Source organism: Notamacropus eugenii, chromosome 2 (assembly GCF_028372415.1).
Source record: "Notamacropus eugenii isolate mMacEug1 chromosome 2, mMacEug1.pri_v2, whole genome shotgun sequence".
NCBI lineage: Eukaryota > Metazoa > Chordata > Mammalia > Diprotodontia > Macropodidae > Notamacropus > Notamacropus eugenii.
In genome coordinates this window covers 240,281,909-240,295,083 of record NC_092873.1, presented here as the reverse complement: position 1 = coordinate 240,295,083, position 13,175 = coordinate 240,281,909, and the positions used below count along the sequence as shown (strand labels likewise).

The window sequence follows — 13,175 nt, the reverse complement described above, 5'->3', positions numbered from 1 at the left end:
TTCCCTTCATTACCTTGCTGCCTAAAATTCAAAGATCCATTAGCATTCCACAGGAAATCTATTTCAATTTAATATAATTTGAAATAGGAAATTATGGCTTGGGCAGGAAAAAAAGCACTTCTTAACTATGTTTTGTTTATTTCAATTTAATGTAATTCAACAATTATTTATTAAGGGCTTATTATCTTCCATATACTGTGCCAGGTGCTGGGGCTACACAGACAAAAATGAAAAGAGACTTTACCCTCAATGATCATATACTCTGTCCCTACCACTGCAATGGAAAAATCATGCATTTGATTGCGAAATGTACAAGAGATTGGTTACTCACTATTGTTTAGTGCCTAATTATTCATTTAGAGTTCTCCTCTGCCTTCTTTTCCTGTGTTAGATACACAACTTTGTAGAAGGATGTACAGAGGAAAGGAAAAGATGAGAAAATTCATATCAGCACATTTGGAGTTCTGATGAGAAGCTTAATGGGGGCTTAACGGAGAAGAAAAATATTCCTACCACTAGTAAATAAAGATTTTGAAGAATTTTGGACTTTCCACGTGTTTTAATTTACTGCCCCTTTGTATGGATAACTGAGAACTGCCATTGAAAATGCAGGGGGGGGGGGGAGTCTCATTCAAGCTTGTTTGGATGAGTGGATGCCACTTATCCATGTTACCATAAGATCAAATAAACCTTGAGTTTTAATTGTTGCTTTTCAATTAATAGTAATGAATGCAAGATGCCTTTAAAATCACCATATGCATAAATAAAAAGTCAGAAGTAAACTGTTGCTATATGGTGGATTTTTTTGGTCCTATGAGAAGTTAGTCATATTTTCTGTCCTAAAATTCAATTCCTATAATAATTACAGTAATAGTTGTCTCTAGATTTCTATCTAGAACTAAATACATGTGTCCAACTGCATTTGACATCCTAGGTAATAAAGCATGTTGATATGTCACTATCAGGATATGCCATTTGGAGTCTAACTCAATTGTCAAGTTACCCCTTTACATTAAATTAAAATTAATTTTTATATAAAGTACATTTTATATAAAAATAATTTATTTAAACTAAAATTAAAGTTTAACTGACATTTAAAGTATATTTTCCTTAACCTTTCCTCAACCCCAAGAAAAAGATAGTTCCTTAGCAAATATCTGTTCTTTAAATGTTCTTGAAACAGTTGATAATTAGGTAGATGATTTCCAGATTTCCAAATCCAAAATCATATGATTCAATTTATACCTAGCTTTGCTGTTGTCCAGTTGTTTCAGTCATGTCTGACTCTTCATGACTCCATTTAGGGTTTTTGACAAAGATACTGGAGTGGTTTGCCATTTCCTTTTCCAGCTCATTTTGCAGATGAGGAAACTGAGGCAAACAGGGTTAAGTTATCCAGCTAGCAAGCATTTGAGGCTGAATTTGAACTCAGGTCTTCCTGATTCCAGGCCTGGTACTCTATCCCTTGTGCCATCTAGCTGCCTCAAATACCTAGCCAAAATTGATTTTTTTCAAAAAATAAACAGAACCACAGAATCTTTGAGTTGGCAAGGACCTCAGAAGCCATCTGCTAATCAACATAGGTTTAGGCATGCCCTGTACCACAAAAACTATAATGGTCATTCCGTCTCCACTTGGAGATCTCTGGGAGTGAGCACCCCCAGCACCTGGCCAGACTATGCCACTTTGCAGGGCTCTAACTGGTAGGAAATTTCTCCTTAACTCAGACCAAAATCTGCCTCTCCAGAACTTCCATTCACTATTTCTAGTTCTGTTCTCTGCAACCAAACAGAATCTAATTTCTCTTCTGGGTGTTAATATTAAATGTCTTCCCTCTGAGATTATCTCAGCTGCATCCCGTACACAGCTTCATTGTACATAGCTATTTGCATGATGTCCCCTACTATCACCCCGCATTGGTCTGTGAACAACTTGAGAAAAGGAACTTTTTTTTTTTTGCCTTTCTTTGTATCCCTAGCACTTAGCACAGTGCCTAGCACATAACTGGCACTTAATACCTGCTGACTTGATAAACAGAAATTTTCTGTAATTATGAAACAGAGGGTGACGTCAATATGAAACACAACAAATGACATTAACAGAAGAAACTAAGCAATGACAGATGGCCAACCCCCCTCAAACACAAAACTGGCTTTAGGAGCAGGTAGATCAATAGGACTAATACAAAATATACACCTGATTATAAAATAACTTCAATGTATACTTAGCTCCTGCAACAAAACAACAGCAGGCTACCAATTAGATCTTTGTTCTTTGGCTTTGTTATTTCCTTACCTGTGTAGCCTTGGATAAATCGCTTAAACCCTTGGGGGGTCATTTTCCTGAAATGAGGTTGTACTAAATGATCTCTAAGTCCTGGCCCACCTCTAAATGCTATGACTCCTATAAGGACTTTGATTCCTATTACACTACTGAAGTCCCACTCTGATGTCCCATAATGGTGTGAAAGTAAGACTGGGTTCTAGGAGGACCCACATCATGAGTTTTGGTAGGTCCTACATTAAGCTAGGAAGACTTCAAGCAAGGGCTTAGGAATGGACTTCGAATTTACTACCTGAGAGCCTGTCAAACTAAATTTGAAAAGATTTATCAGCAAGAAGACTGGCTACTGCAAATCACCAAGAATTCCTACCGACATGTATTAAAGGTCAGACCTACCTCAAGGAGGAACCATGCTGAAAAAAAGTAGAACATCCAAAGTGTTTTTGTTTTTAAAGATGAAAACACCATTTTAAGATGTAATGCTAAAAGCTATTATCAGTGACATATCTTATTAGGAATGGCTTTTAAGAGACTTTCATGAGGGCAGGATTTGGTAAGGAGAGATAGAAGAAGATAGCAGGGAACGTATAACAAGTGGGCACAGGGGACCTAAGTAAAAATGGACAGGGAGTGTCACCAAGAAGGACAGAGGAAGTGGAGGGTTCTTCTGTAGTACTTGTGGAAAGCAGGGTTAGAAGTCAGTTTTTGTCCTACCTAGAATTTGGTTGCTAAGATTACTTGTTATGTAGATATCCAAATGTTTGATTCAAAAATGTTGGTCACCAAAAGTAAAGCTGACCCACTCAAAATTAAGTTCTGTTTAAGAAAAAAAACTGGGCTGCCAGTTGTCTCTCTGATAATTTAATATGCATTCTGTATTTTCCTCTCGTGCTCTCATTTAAAGATACCTGGATGTGTGTGTGTGTGTGTGTGTTTGTGTGTGTGTGTGTGTGTGTGTGTGTGTGAAATATAGCAACCAAGTCCTACATTCATTGTTGAGGAAACTCTGGATTCAAAACCAAAACAAACCACTTCTTGAATGAGAATGGTCTGCATCCAAAACTCATCCATGTTACATAATAGCTTAAGAAAAAAAAAAAGTCACAGCTTTAGTGGGATTTAGATGGCCAGAATACATTTACTACACTAGACTAATCCAGGACACCAGGGGTAACATTTCATTTCTTTTAACGATCTTATGTCTTATGGAATTTTTAGTCACCACAAATGTCAGGCTCTAGATATATACCAATATTTTAAAGTGGGAAACTGAGAGGACAAAATGAGATGAATTTTTTTCCCCAAGTGCCCAGAAAGGACACAATGGCTTAAGAATTCTATTTAGAAAAACAAGGAGAAAATGCTAGTCTTATGAAAAAATGGGAGCGTCAGAAATGTGTGTGTGTCATCTAAAATTGGTGGTAATCTTTGAGGAGGTTGTCAGTCTCCTTTCTGGCCACAAGATCTATACCACAGTTTCACTAAGTAAGAGGACATAAACAGGGAAAGAATGACTACCCACAATTGTGGGGTGGGAAAAACACCCAAACCCCACTCCTGGATCAGCCCAACTTCAGTGAGTCACTTCCTCTGGGGACCAAGGGTAAACATACTAGTTGTTGTCTGAAGGATGTGGGGAGGTCAAAGAGTATGTTAGGACTGGACCTTAATCAATAATAAAAATCTTATCCTTTTTGGAAGAAAGTGAACAGCTGTTCAATGCTTCTTCATAATCCCCACTTTCTTCACCTCCAACACCATTCAATTCACTGTTGTTGTGATGGTCATGAAGACATAGCATTCATGAGATATGACAAAACTAGGAAAGAAAACTCAAATTTCATTTGCACTTAGCCTTATTCACCTTGGATAGGTGTAGACACCTCTCTCTCTCTCTCTTTGGCATGGTGCAATGCCTAAAGTCAGGAAGATTCATCTTCCTGAGTTCAAATCTGGGACTCAGACATTTACTAGGTATATGACCCTGGCCAAGTCACTTGCTCTCCTTATCTGGAGAAGGCAATGGCAAACCACTCCAGTATCTTTGTCAAGAAAACCCCAAGTGGGGTCATGAAGAAAAATGACTCAACAACAATCATTACTTTTAAAATCTTTCAGCCTTGAATCAGACCTTCAAGGCTAGCACATAGCCTTTCTGGCCTTGCAAACTTTCTTGACACAGAACTGTCTCTGTGCCAGCAGCACACACACGTGGCAGGATTAAGCTTGAGCTACCCTATAAAGCACACACACACACACACACACACACACACACACACACACACACTCTCTTTCAACGTGGGCTTTTCATTCCTAAAATACTTTGTTTCTAAACCACTTATATGCTTCTCTCGGCATGAAAGAATCCAAGTGGCCCTCTGCCAAGCAGACACTGTTTGGAGATTCAGATGTGTTGTTTCTTATTCAGAGGCGGCTTTACCTAAAAAGGTTCATACATTCAACACTTTAGAGTAATTATGAGGAAAGAAAAATAGATAGAGGTAACAATGAAAAATGTCTCTTCCCAGTCCACCCCCACCAAGGTACATAATGGCACGACTAGAAATATGAAATTTAGCCTACAATTATGTATGTTGAGAATGGGAATTACAGTTTCCAAGTTAAAATGGGCAGTTTACAAAAGTAAAAACATTTTTAGCAGAAAGGGTTACTAAGCTCCTATCTATATTGTCTTTATTACCATCTACAAATTACACACTCATATCATAAAATTGAATTTTGGAAGAAGGTTAAGTTGGGGTTCAGTTTTGTTGTTGCCTTTTTAGGGGGGAGGAGCATAACTTTTTAGTTATGGCACTGTATGATAGAAATGAGCACACCAATACAACGTTAATTTCTTTCATGGGGGTGAGGTTAGCGTAGCTACGTAAGAGAAAGTGATTTAAGAAGATGTATCTGTCCCATTTTTTGTGAATTTATTTCCAAATCTTCTAGAGGGGATTCACTCACTAAACAAAATGTGAAATCCATACCTCTGCCTAGAATCTTCAGGCAGCTACACTTGAGTAACAAAATATACCCTTAACTACATCAGCTAGATATATAGACATACTCACACAAAAGTGTGTGGAAAGTTTTACATTAACATCTATCGCACACATGCACACCACAGTCAATTTCATTTTCACCAAAAAGATTTCAAGCGTGGAAATGCAAAAAACAAAACTGATGTGAGTAACGAGGACTCCTATCTGTCATTTTTTTTTCTCAGGGAGCTATGGGGGAAAGAGGGAAAAGGAGGGAAGCAAACTTACTTTCTCTCCGTCTCTGGGGTTGACAGCGTGCTACTGAAGCCCAGCGATTCCTATAAGAGAAGATTCATGTCTGTAAGTGTAAGTGCAGAGGGCTTCATCTGACTTGTGCAGAATAGCAAATTGAAAAAAAAAGCAGAAACAAAAATAGCTGATTAAAGTCATTGTGCTTACTTCAATCTGGGATCGCAGCTGTAGTGACGTGGGGCTGGCATCAGGTTTCTCCTAAAACAGAACAGATGCGGGTTTAATGAGACATCCAAACGTGGCACACAACAGAATGGCAAATAGAGGAGTAAGGAAGGATGGGAAGGGTTTGGGGAAGGTTAGAATAGAGTAGGAGGAGATGGGAGTGAACAACAGAAGTTCTCAAAAACCTAATGTACTCTCCTAATGAAGAGCTCTGACTGGCCTTGTGGAAAAGGGGGCTGGTGCCCAACTAGCTCTACTTATCACTGTTGATACAACTACAGATGGGAAAGAAAAAAGCACAAACCTTGGAGAATACACAGAGACAGACTAACATTGTGAGAAACACTGCGAGACTAAATGACAGGCTTTTCTCTGGATCAGGCTGTGCTGTATTTATTTCAGATATACTTGTATCTGCTTTGGTTTTTTATATAACTCAAACTCATTTGAAAGCTCTTCAATTCAGAGATCCCAGTCAGAATGATGGCATTAAAAACTTTCAAAAGAAGTTAAGTAAGATGTCATAGTGTGCTTGAATGAGCACTGGACCTACCACTTTATCTATTTGACCATGCACAAGACACTTAATTTTTCTGGGCCTGTTTCTTCATTTGCAAAGTGAATATTACGTGAGATAATCCCTAAAGCCTATTCCATCAATCACCTATGATGTTAGAAAGTTTCACGTTCTATGGAAATTGGAAAGAATTCTGGACCTCAAAATCAGGTCTGTCTTTAAATCTAGGCTCTCTTGGTAGCTTTAAGTCATGTCACTCCTCCTCTCTGGTGATCTGTAAATTTTTCTATCTGCAAAATGGGGGTGACTCAGACTAAAATCTAAAGGACTATTCCAAATCCAACATTCCTACATTGCTCCTAAGACAAAGTAATTGGTACAGAAGATCATTCAAAGAAAATGTCAATATCTATTATATAAAGGTCAGATAGAAGGAGTGCAAAGTTATCAGAGAAGAATCTAGGTAATTGACTAGAGTAGAGAATCAGGGATTTAAACAGAAGTAGAGAGGCATCATAGAATTTTAGAGTTGGAAAGGTCACTAGATAACATAACAGTTTAGCGATGAGGAAATGGCTCCATCCTTCTTAAAGGGGAGAAAAAGGGGGAAATTTTCAATATCACTCATGAAAATAACATAATAAACTGTTTTGCTCCTTTCAGCACTAAAATATTTGGCAATTCAAACTGTAACTTTTACCTTGGAAGTTTCCACTGTTGGAATTGCAAACCTCTTTTTATAAAGATAGCTTTGAACTGAAATGAGCAGGTATAGTGCAGCAGAAACATCACTGTCACTGGAGTCAGAGGACCCAATGTAAAATGCTGCCTCCGATAGGTACAACCTGAATGACATCAGAAAAGTCATTTAACTTCCCTGGGCTCTGGTTTCTTCATCTGCAAAATTAAGGGGTTGGCATAGATGGCTTCTGGGGTCCCTTTTGACTTTAAATCTGTGATGCTAGGAACTTGACATGATAACTTCAGATTGTCAACATCTAATAAATAAATGAGATGACCAAGAAAATGTTTATAAGTCCTCTCACCACATAATGTGAAAAATGGCCTTAGGAAAATATAACATTTATTTCTTTCATGAGGGTAACTACGTCTTATCTTAACACATCAGTGAAGGGAACCCCATAGATGACCTTTAATCTGAAGCATTTTAGTAGAAAATAAAGTGAATCAATAGAGTGCTCAGCACATATTTTGAATGATAGATTCTATTTCAGTAGAGGTTAAACAAATCTATCAAAACTGCCAGAAACTGCTGAAAATGATGGCACAAAATCTATTTTCTATAAACTCAGGGTCCATTTCTAGAAAACATGTCTCTAAAAACGTTAGCATTTTCTAGATGCATTTAAAAAACATCTAAGACAGAGGCAAACTGTTTGATTGCTACAAACACAGTTATATCCCTACCCAGGTCACAGATTAAATGACAAAAGTGGAACTCAGAAACTAATTAAAGTCATTTTACAGGTAAAACCAATCTTTGCCTCTGCAAATATACCAGAGTCTAAATCAAAGCCTCAGGGAAGGAGCAACATTCTGGAAAACCAATTCTTCTTGCCCATTTTGTTTCTACTTTTTGTGAGATTCCTCCTCCCTCCCTTCCTTCCTTAGTTGCTGCTACCATTACTAAAGGCCAAATGAGTTTTACAGCTGGAGAGGCAAGGGGGATGAAGTCTTCTATTGACCCAAAAGCCCAAAGGAAGGAAGGATAACAGGTACCTACTAACTTATTTCAAAGCCAACTTCTCTCTTCAAGAGGAAGGAGGATATGAAACAAAGACAGAGCAAGATTTTTATGTGTCATGACTGGAAGATGTGTGCATTGAGCTAAAAACCCAAATGCATCCAATCACCAAAACTGAGCTAACTTCTCTTAAATGCTAACTGTTATTTTCTCCCCTGTGACATCAAGTAACACATTTCTCTCAGCTTTATTTTTCTCATCTGTAAAATGAAGGGGTATGATCAAGTGACCTTGAAGCCTCTATTATCTATAACCCTATTTACTTATTTTGGAAAGTTACTGCTAGTTAAGTATCTTAAATGTAGTCAATTCAATTTAAGAAATACTTATTAAAAATTTACCTCAGTACGTATAGGCAGAGGCCAGACAATGGAGAGGGGAGGGAAGGATGCTACAAAGTTTGGTGACATCCTGCAATTTGAACACTAGTAGGAGAATCAAACACATACAAAGAGAACTAAAATACCAAATAACGCAAGATGAATGTATTAAAGGGCTGCTATGTGAGATCTATAAGGAGAAAAGTAACAGGATCAGAGATCTGGAACTAGAAGAAACTGTAGAAGCTATTTCCTCATTTTACAGATGAGAAAATTGAAACAGAACAATTAAAGTGATTTGCCCAGGACCACATAACTACTAAATGGCTAAAGCAAGATTTGAACTGAGATCTTTCTCACTTCAGGTCCACTGTCTTATCCACCACTCCACAATGCCTCTCATCTGACTTTTATTGCTTGTAAGAGGCTATAATGGCATACACTCTGGTATTAGGTATATGGCAAAGAGTAATTAATTAATATTAACTCTCATTAAAAACAAATCGTTTATTTTAAATGTATTCTGTTCCCAGTATAGCTACTTCTTACTTAATATTTCCCTGACTTTCCTTATGTCCTAAAAAGCCTTGCAGAGAGAACAGGAGAGATATACTATCACAGGAAGATTAAGTAGCTGTTGATTCTTAGTCATCTGTCCCAAGAACAGGTATATAGGTCATTCAAAACAGCAGGTACTAAAAAAGAAAAAAAACAAACTTTATTTGTGGGCAATGCCACAAATTCCATGGTTTTGAACATGAACATGTTCTGAGAATTCACTGCATTTTATGTGCAATGTGAAGGCCTGATGGGAGGATCAAGAAAGCTATCTCACTTAAGAATTGACTATTTGATAAATATTGTTGGGAACACTGCAAAGCAGTCTAATAGAAACTAAACCAATATTGTACACCATTTACCAAGATGAGGTCAAAATGGATACATGATTTTGACATAAAAGGAGATACCATAATTTGAAGAAGAAGGAATATATTACCTATCAGATTTATGAGGAGCAAAATTTATAAATAAACAAGAGAGAAAGCATTATGAGGTGTAAAATGGACAATTTTGATTACATTAAGTTAAAAAGTGTTTGTACAAATAAAATCAATGTGGCCAAGATTAGAAGGAAAGCAGAAAACTGAGGGAGAGGGACAGGATTTTATAGACAGTTTCTCCAATAAAGGCCTCATATCTCAAATATATAGAGAACCTGGTCAAATTTATAAGAATATGAATCATTCCCCAATGGACAAATGGTCAAAGGAAATGAACAGGCAGTTTTTGGAAGAAGAAATTAAAGCTATATACACTCATATGAAAAAATGTTCTGACTCATTATTGATTATAGAAATATAAATTAAAACAACTTTGAGATACCATCTCACACCTATCAGTTGAGCTATAATGATAGAAGGGGACAATGACAAATGTTGGAGGGGATATGGGAAAATTGGGACACTAATACACGGTTGGTAGAACTGTGAACTGATCCAACCATTTTGAAGAATTATCTGGAATTATGCCTAAAGAGTTATAAAATTATGATATCCTTTGACCCAGCAATACCACTATTAGGTCTGTTTCCCAAGATGATCAGGAAAAAATATCTTCTAAAACGTTCATAGCAGTTCTCTTTGTGATGGTAAAGAACTGGAAATTGGAGGGATGCCCATCAAGTGCAGAATAGCTGAATAAGTTGTAGTATATGATTGTGATGGGATACTACTAAGCTACAAGAGATGAAAGTTGTTGAATTGTTTTTCAGCATATCCAATTCTTCATTACCCCATTTGAGGTTCTCTTGGTAAAGATACTGGAGTAGTTTGCCGATTCATTCTCCTGCTCTTTTTACAGATGAGGAAACTGAGGCAAACAGGATTAAGTGACTTGCCCAGGGTCATACAGCTAGAAAGTGTCAAGCCAGATTTTCATTCAGGGAAGATGAGTCATCCTGACTCCAGGCCCAGCACTCCATCCATCAAGCCATCTAGCTGCCCAAAAGAAATGATGATCAGATTAATTTAGAAAGACTTGCATTGAAATAATGAAGAGTGAAATGAGTATTAGTATTAGTATTATTATTAGTAACAGTAATATTCTTCAAAAATAACTGTGAATAATTTAGTAATATGAATATTAAAATCAACTACAAAGGACTTATCAAGGAAAGTGCTATCCACCTCCAGAGAGAGAATTGATGCGTGGAAGCATGCACTGTATAGTTTCACATAAATATCTGTGTCCAATGGTGGCCTTCCCTCATTTCTAAAATATACAGAGAACTAAATCAAATTTATAAGAATACAAGTCATTCTCCAATTGATAAATGTTCATGGACAGGCAGTTTTCTGGTGAGGAAATTAAAGCTATCCATAATCATATGAAAAAATGCTCTAAATTCCTATTGATCAGAGAAATGCAAATCAAAACAACTCTGAGGTACCACATCACACCTATCAGATTGGCTAACATGACAGAACAAGAAAATGATAAATGTTGGAGAAGATGTGGGAAAATTAGAACATGGATACAATGTTCATGGGGCTGTGAGCTGATCCAACCATTCTGGAGAATAATTTGGAACTATGCCCCAAGGGCTTTAGAACTGTGCATACCCTTTGACCCAGCAATACAACTTCTAGGTCTGTATCCAAAAGAGATCATAAAAATGGGGAAAAGGATCCACATGTACAAAAACATTTATAACAACTCTTTTTTGTGGTGGTCAAGAATTGGAAATTGAGAGGATGCCCATCAATTGGGGAATGGCTGAACAAGTTGTGGTATATGAATGGGATGGAATACTGTTGTTCCATAAGAAATGATGAGCAGGAAGACTTCAGAAAACTCTAGATAGACTTACATGAACTGATGCTGTGAGGTGAACAGAACCAGGAGAACATTGTACAAAGTAACAGCCACACTGTGCAATGACTAACTTTGATAGGCTTGGCTCTTCTCAGCAATGCAAGGACCTAAGACAATTGTAAAAGATCCATGATAGAAAATGCTGTCTACACCCAGAAAAACAACCATGGAGTCTGAATGCAGATGGAAGCTGACTATTTATTGGCTCTCTCTTTTTGTTGTTGCTGTTTCTTCTTTCTTGTGTTTCTCCCATTAGTTCTAATCTTTCTTTATAACATGACTAATGTGAAAAAAAATGGTGGCCTTCTCTGGTGAAGGGTTGGGAGAGAGAGAGGGAGACAGACGAATTCAAAATGTAACAAATTTTTTAAAAAAGCTATCCCACTGTTCCATTCTGCTTCTTTGTTCAGAACCCTTCCCTGTTTCCCATTCCACAGATCAATACAAATGGCGATTTTCATTTGGATATTTGGTTGCCACTACAAATTAAAGTGGTTAAAATTTAACTCATCTTTTCCCCCTAAAATTATCTCTCCCTCCAATATTCCCTATTCTTATGAGAGTATAACCATGCCTAAAATTTTGTTTAGTTCAAAGTACATGGGATTAGGATTCTAGAATCCTATCTAGAGCTGTCAAGGAGCCCAGAGACCATTTGTTCAATCCTTCCATTTTAATAATGAGAGAACTGAAGGTGAGGGAGGATGTCACCTAACATCCCCCAGGCAATGTCAGAGGTAGGATCTGAATCTGAGTCATTTGTCAGTAGAGTTAGTGCTCTTTACACTGACTGGAGAACTCCAGTTCCAGCCCTGTCAAGCTGTGGGAGTTTGGATAAATCACTTAATTTCTTTGAACAGATGATATGTAAGACTCCCCTTTCTAGCTTTAGGATCTATAGCTCATTTTTTGTGGTTTTTAAATCTTTGTAAACTGATATGTTTCTTCCACCTCTACCAGTATGTTTCAACTACCTAAGGGCCAGATGAGGACTTCTTTGTAGGACTCACAATATCTGTTTCATAATGAATAATATGCATTCAATAAATATAATTTGATTTGTACTTAAACTCTTTTCTCAGCATTTTGATTCACAAAATCTGTGAGTGGGGATATGTAATGAAAAGTTTAGATTCAATGATGCCTCATCTTGGAAAGTCAGAAAGGTCTTTTAAAAAGTAAAAGTAAACAAGAAATAATGAGCCATGTCAAAAAAGAACTTTGTATCTCTCCTGCTTAATTATGTCTATAAAAACTGCAAAGCAATTTATATTATAAACCCCTTCTGTTTAAAACAAAATAAAACAAAAAACAAGACAAAACACAAATGCCATGAATGGAACATATTCCCAAGTCCAACCTCAACATTTAGGAAATCTTATGCCTCAATTTTTATAATTAACATTAAAAGGTAAATTTGCCTACTAATAAGTGTTTTGTTGGGTCCATGGAGAATTTAGCATTATATATTAGGATAACAGAATTTTAAAAGCAGAGCAGAACATGGCACTTGAGAAATATTTTTAGATCATATTCAGAGAATGAGAAAATATTGCAATGCCACAAAAAAAGGTAAGAGCTGGAGAAATAAGCAAATTCTTTTTAAGCCAGATATTGTATTTTTTTAATGGTTTATTTTTCCAATGGCCATTCCACTGAAGTAAGCAGGCAAGCAGTCAATGTGAAGAAAGCACTTTACAAACCTGAAAGGACTCCACAAGAAACTAAGAAAAAAGCATTTATTAAGCACCTATGTGCCAAGTGATACACTAAGCGCTTTATGAATATTATCACATTTGATCCTCATATTTAAGGAAACTGAGGCACAAAAGAGTTAAGTAACTTGCCCAGGGTCAAAAAGCTGGTGAGATTTTGAGACTTTGCTCCTCACTCAATGCTACATTTTCTACGCTACTTATAAACAGAAATTGTTATTATTTTCATTTTTACAG

General features: G+C 36.9%; 1 protein-coding gene across 2 annotated transcripts in view; it reads right to left on the bottom strand.

The window, feature by feature from the left end:
* Window positions 1–13,175, bottom strand: part of SASH1 (SAM and SH3 domain containing 1) — a 287,008-nt gene that overhangs the window by 105,901 nt on the left and 167,932 nt on the right. For both annotated transcript variants that reach the window (XM_072643668.1, XM_072643666.1), the window contains exons 3-4: window positions 5,730–5,780; window positions 5,559–5,608 (exon numbers count right to left, since the gene is read on the bottom strand). In XM_072643668.1, coding sequence (XP_072499769.1) covers window positions 5,559–5,608; window positions 5,730–5,780 — 101 coding nt within the window. The remainder of the gene's footprint in view (window positions 1–5,558; window positions 5,609–5,729; window positions 5,781–13,175) is intronic.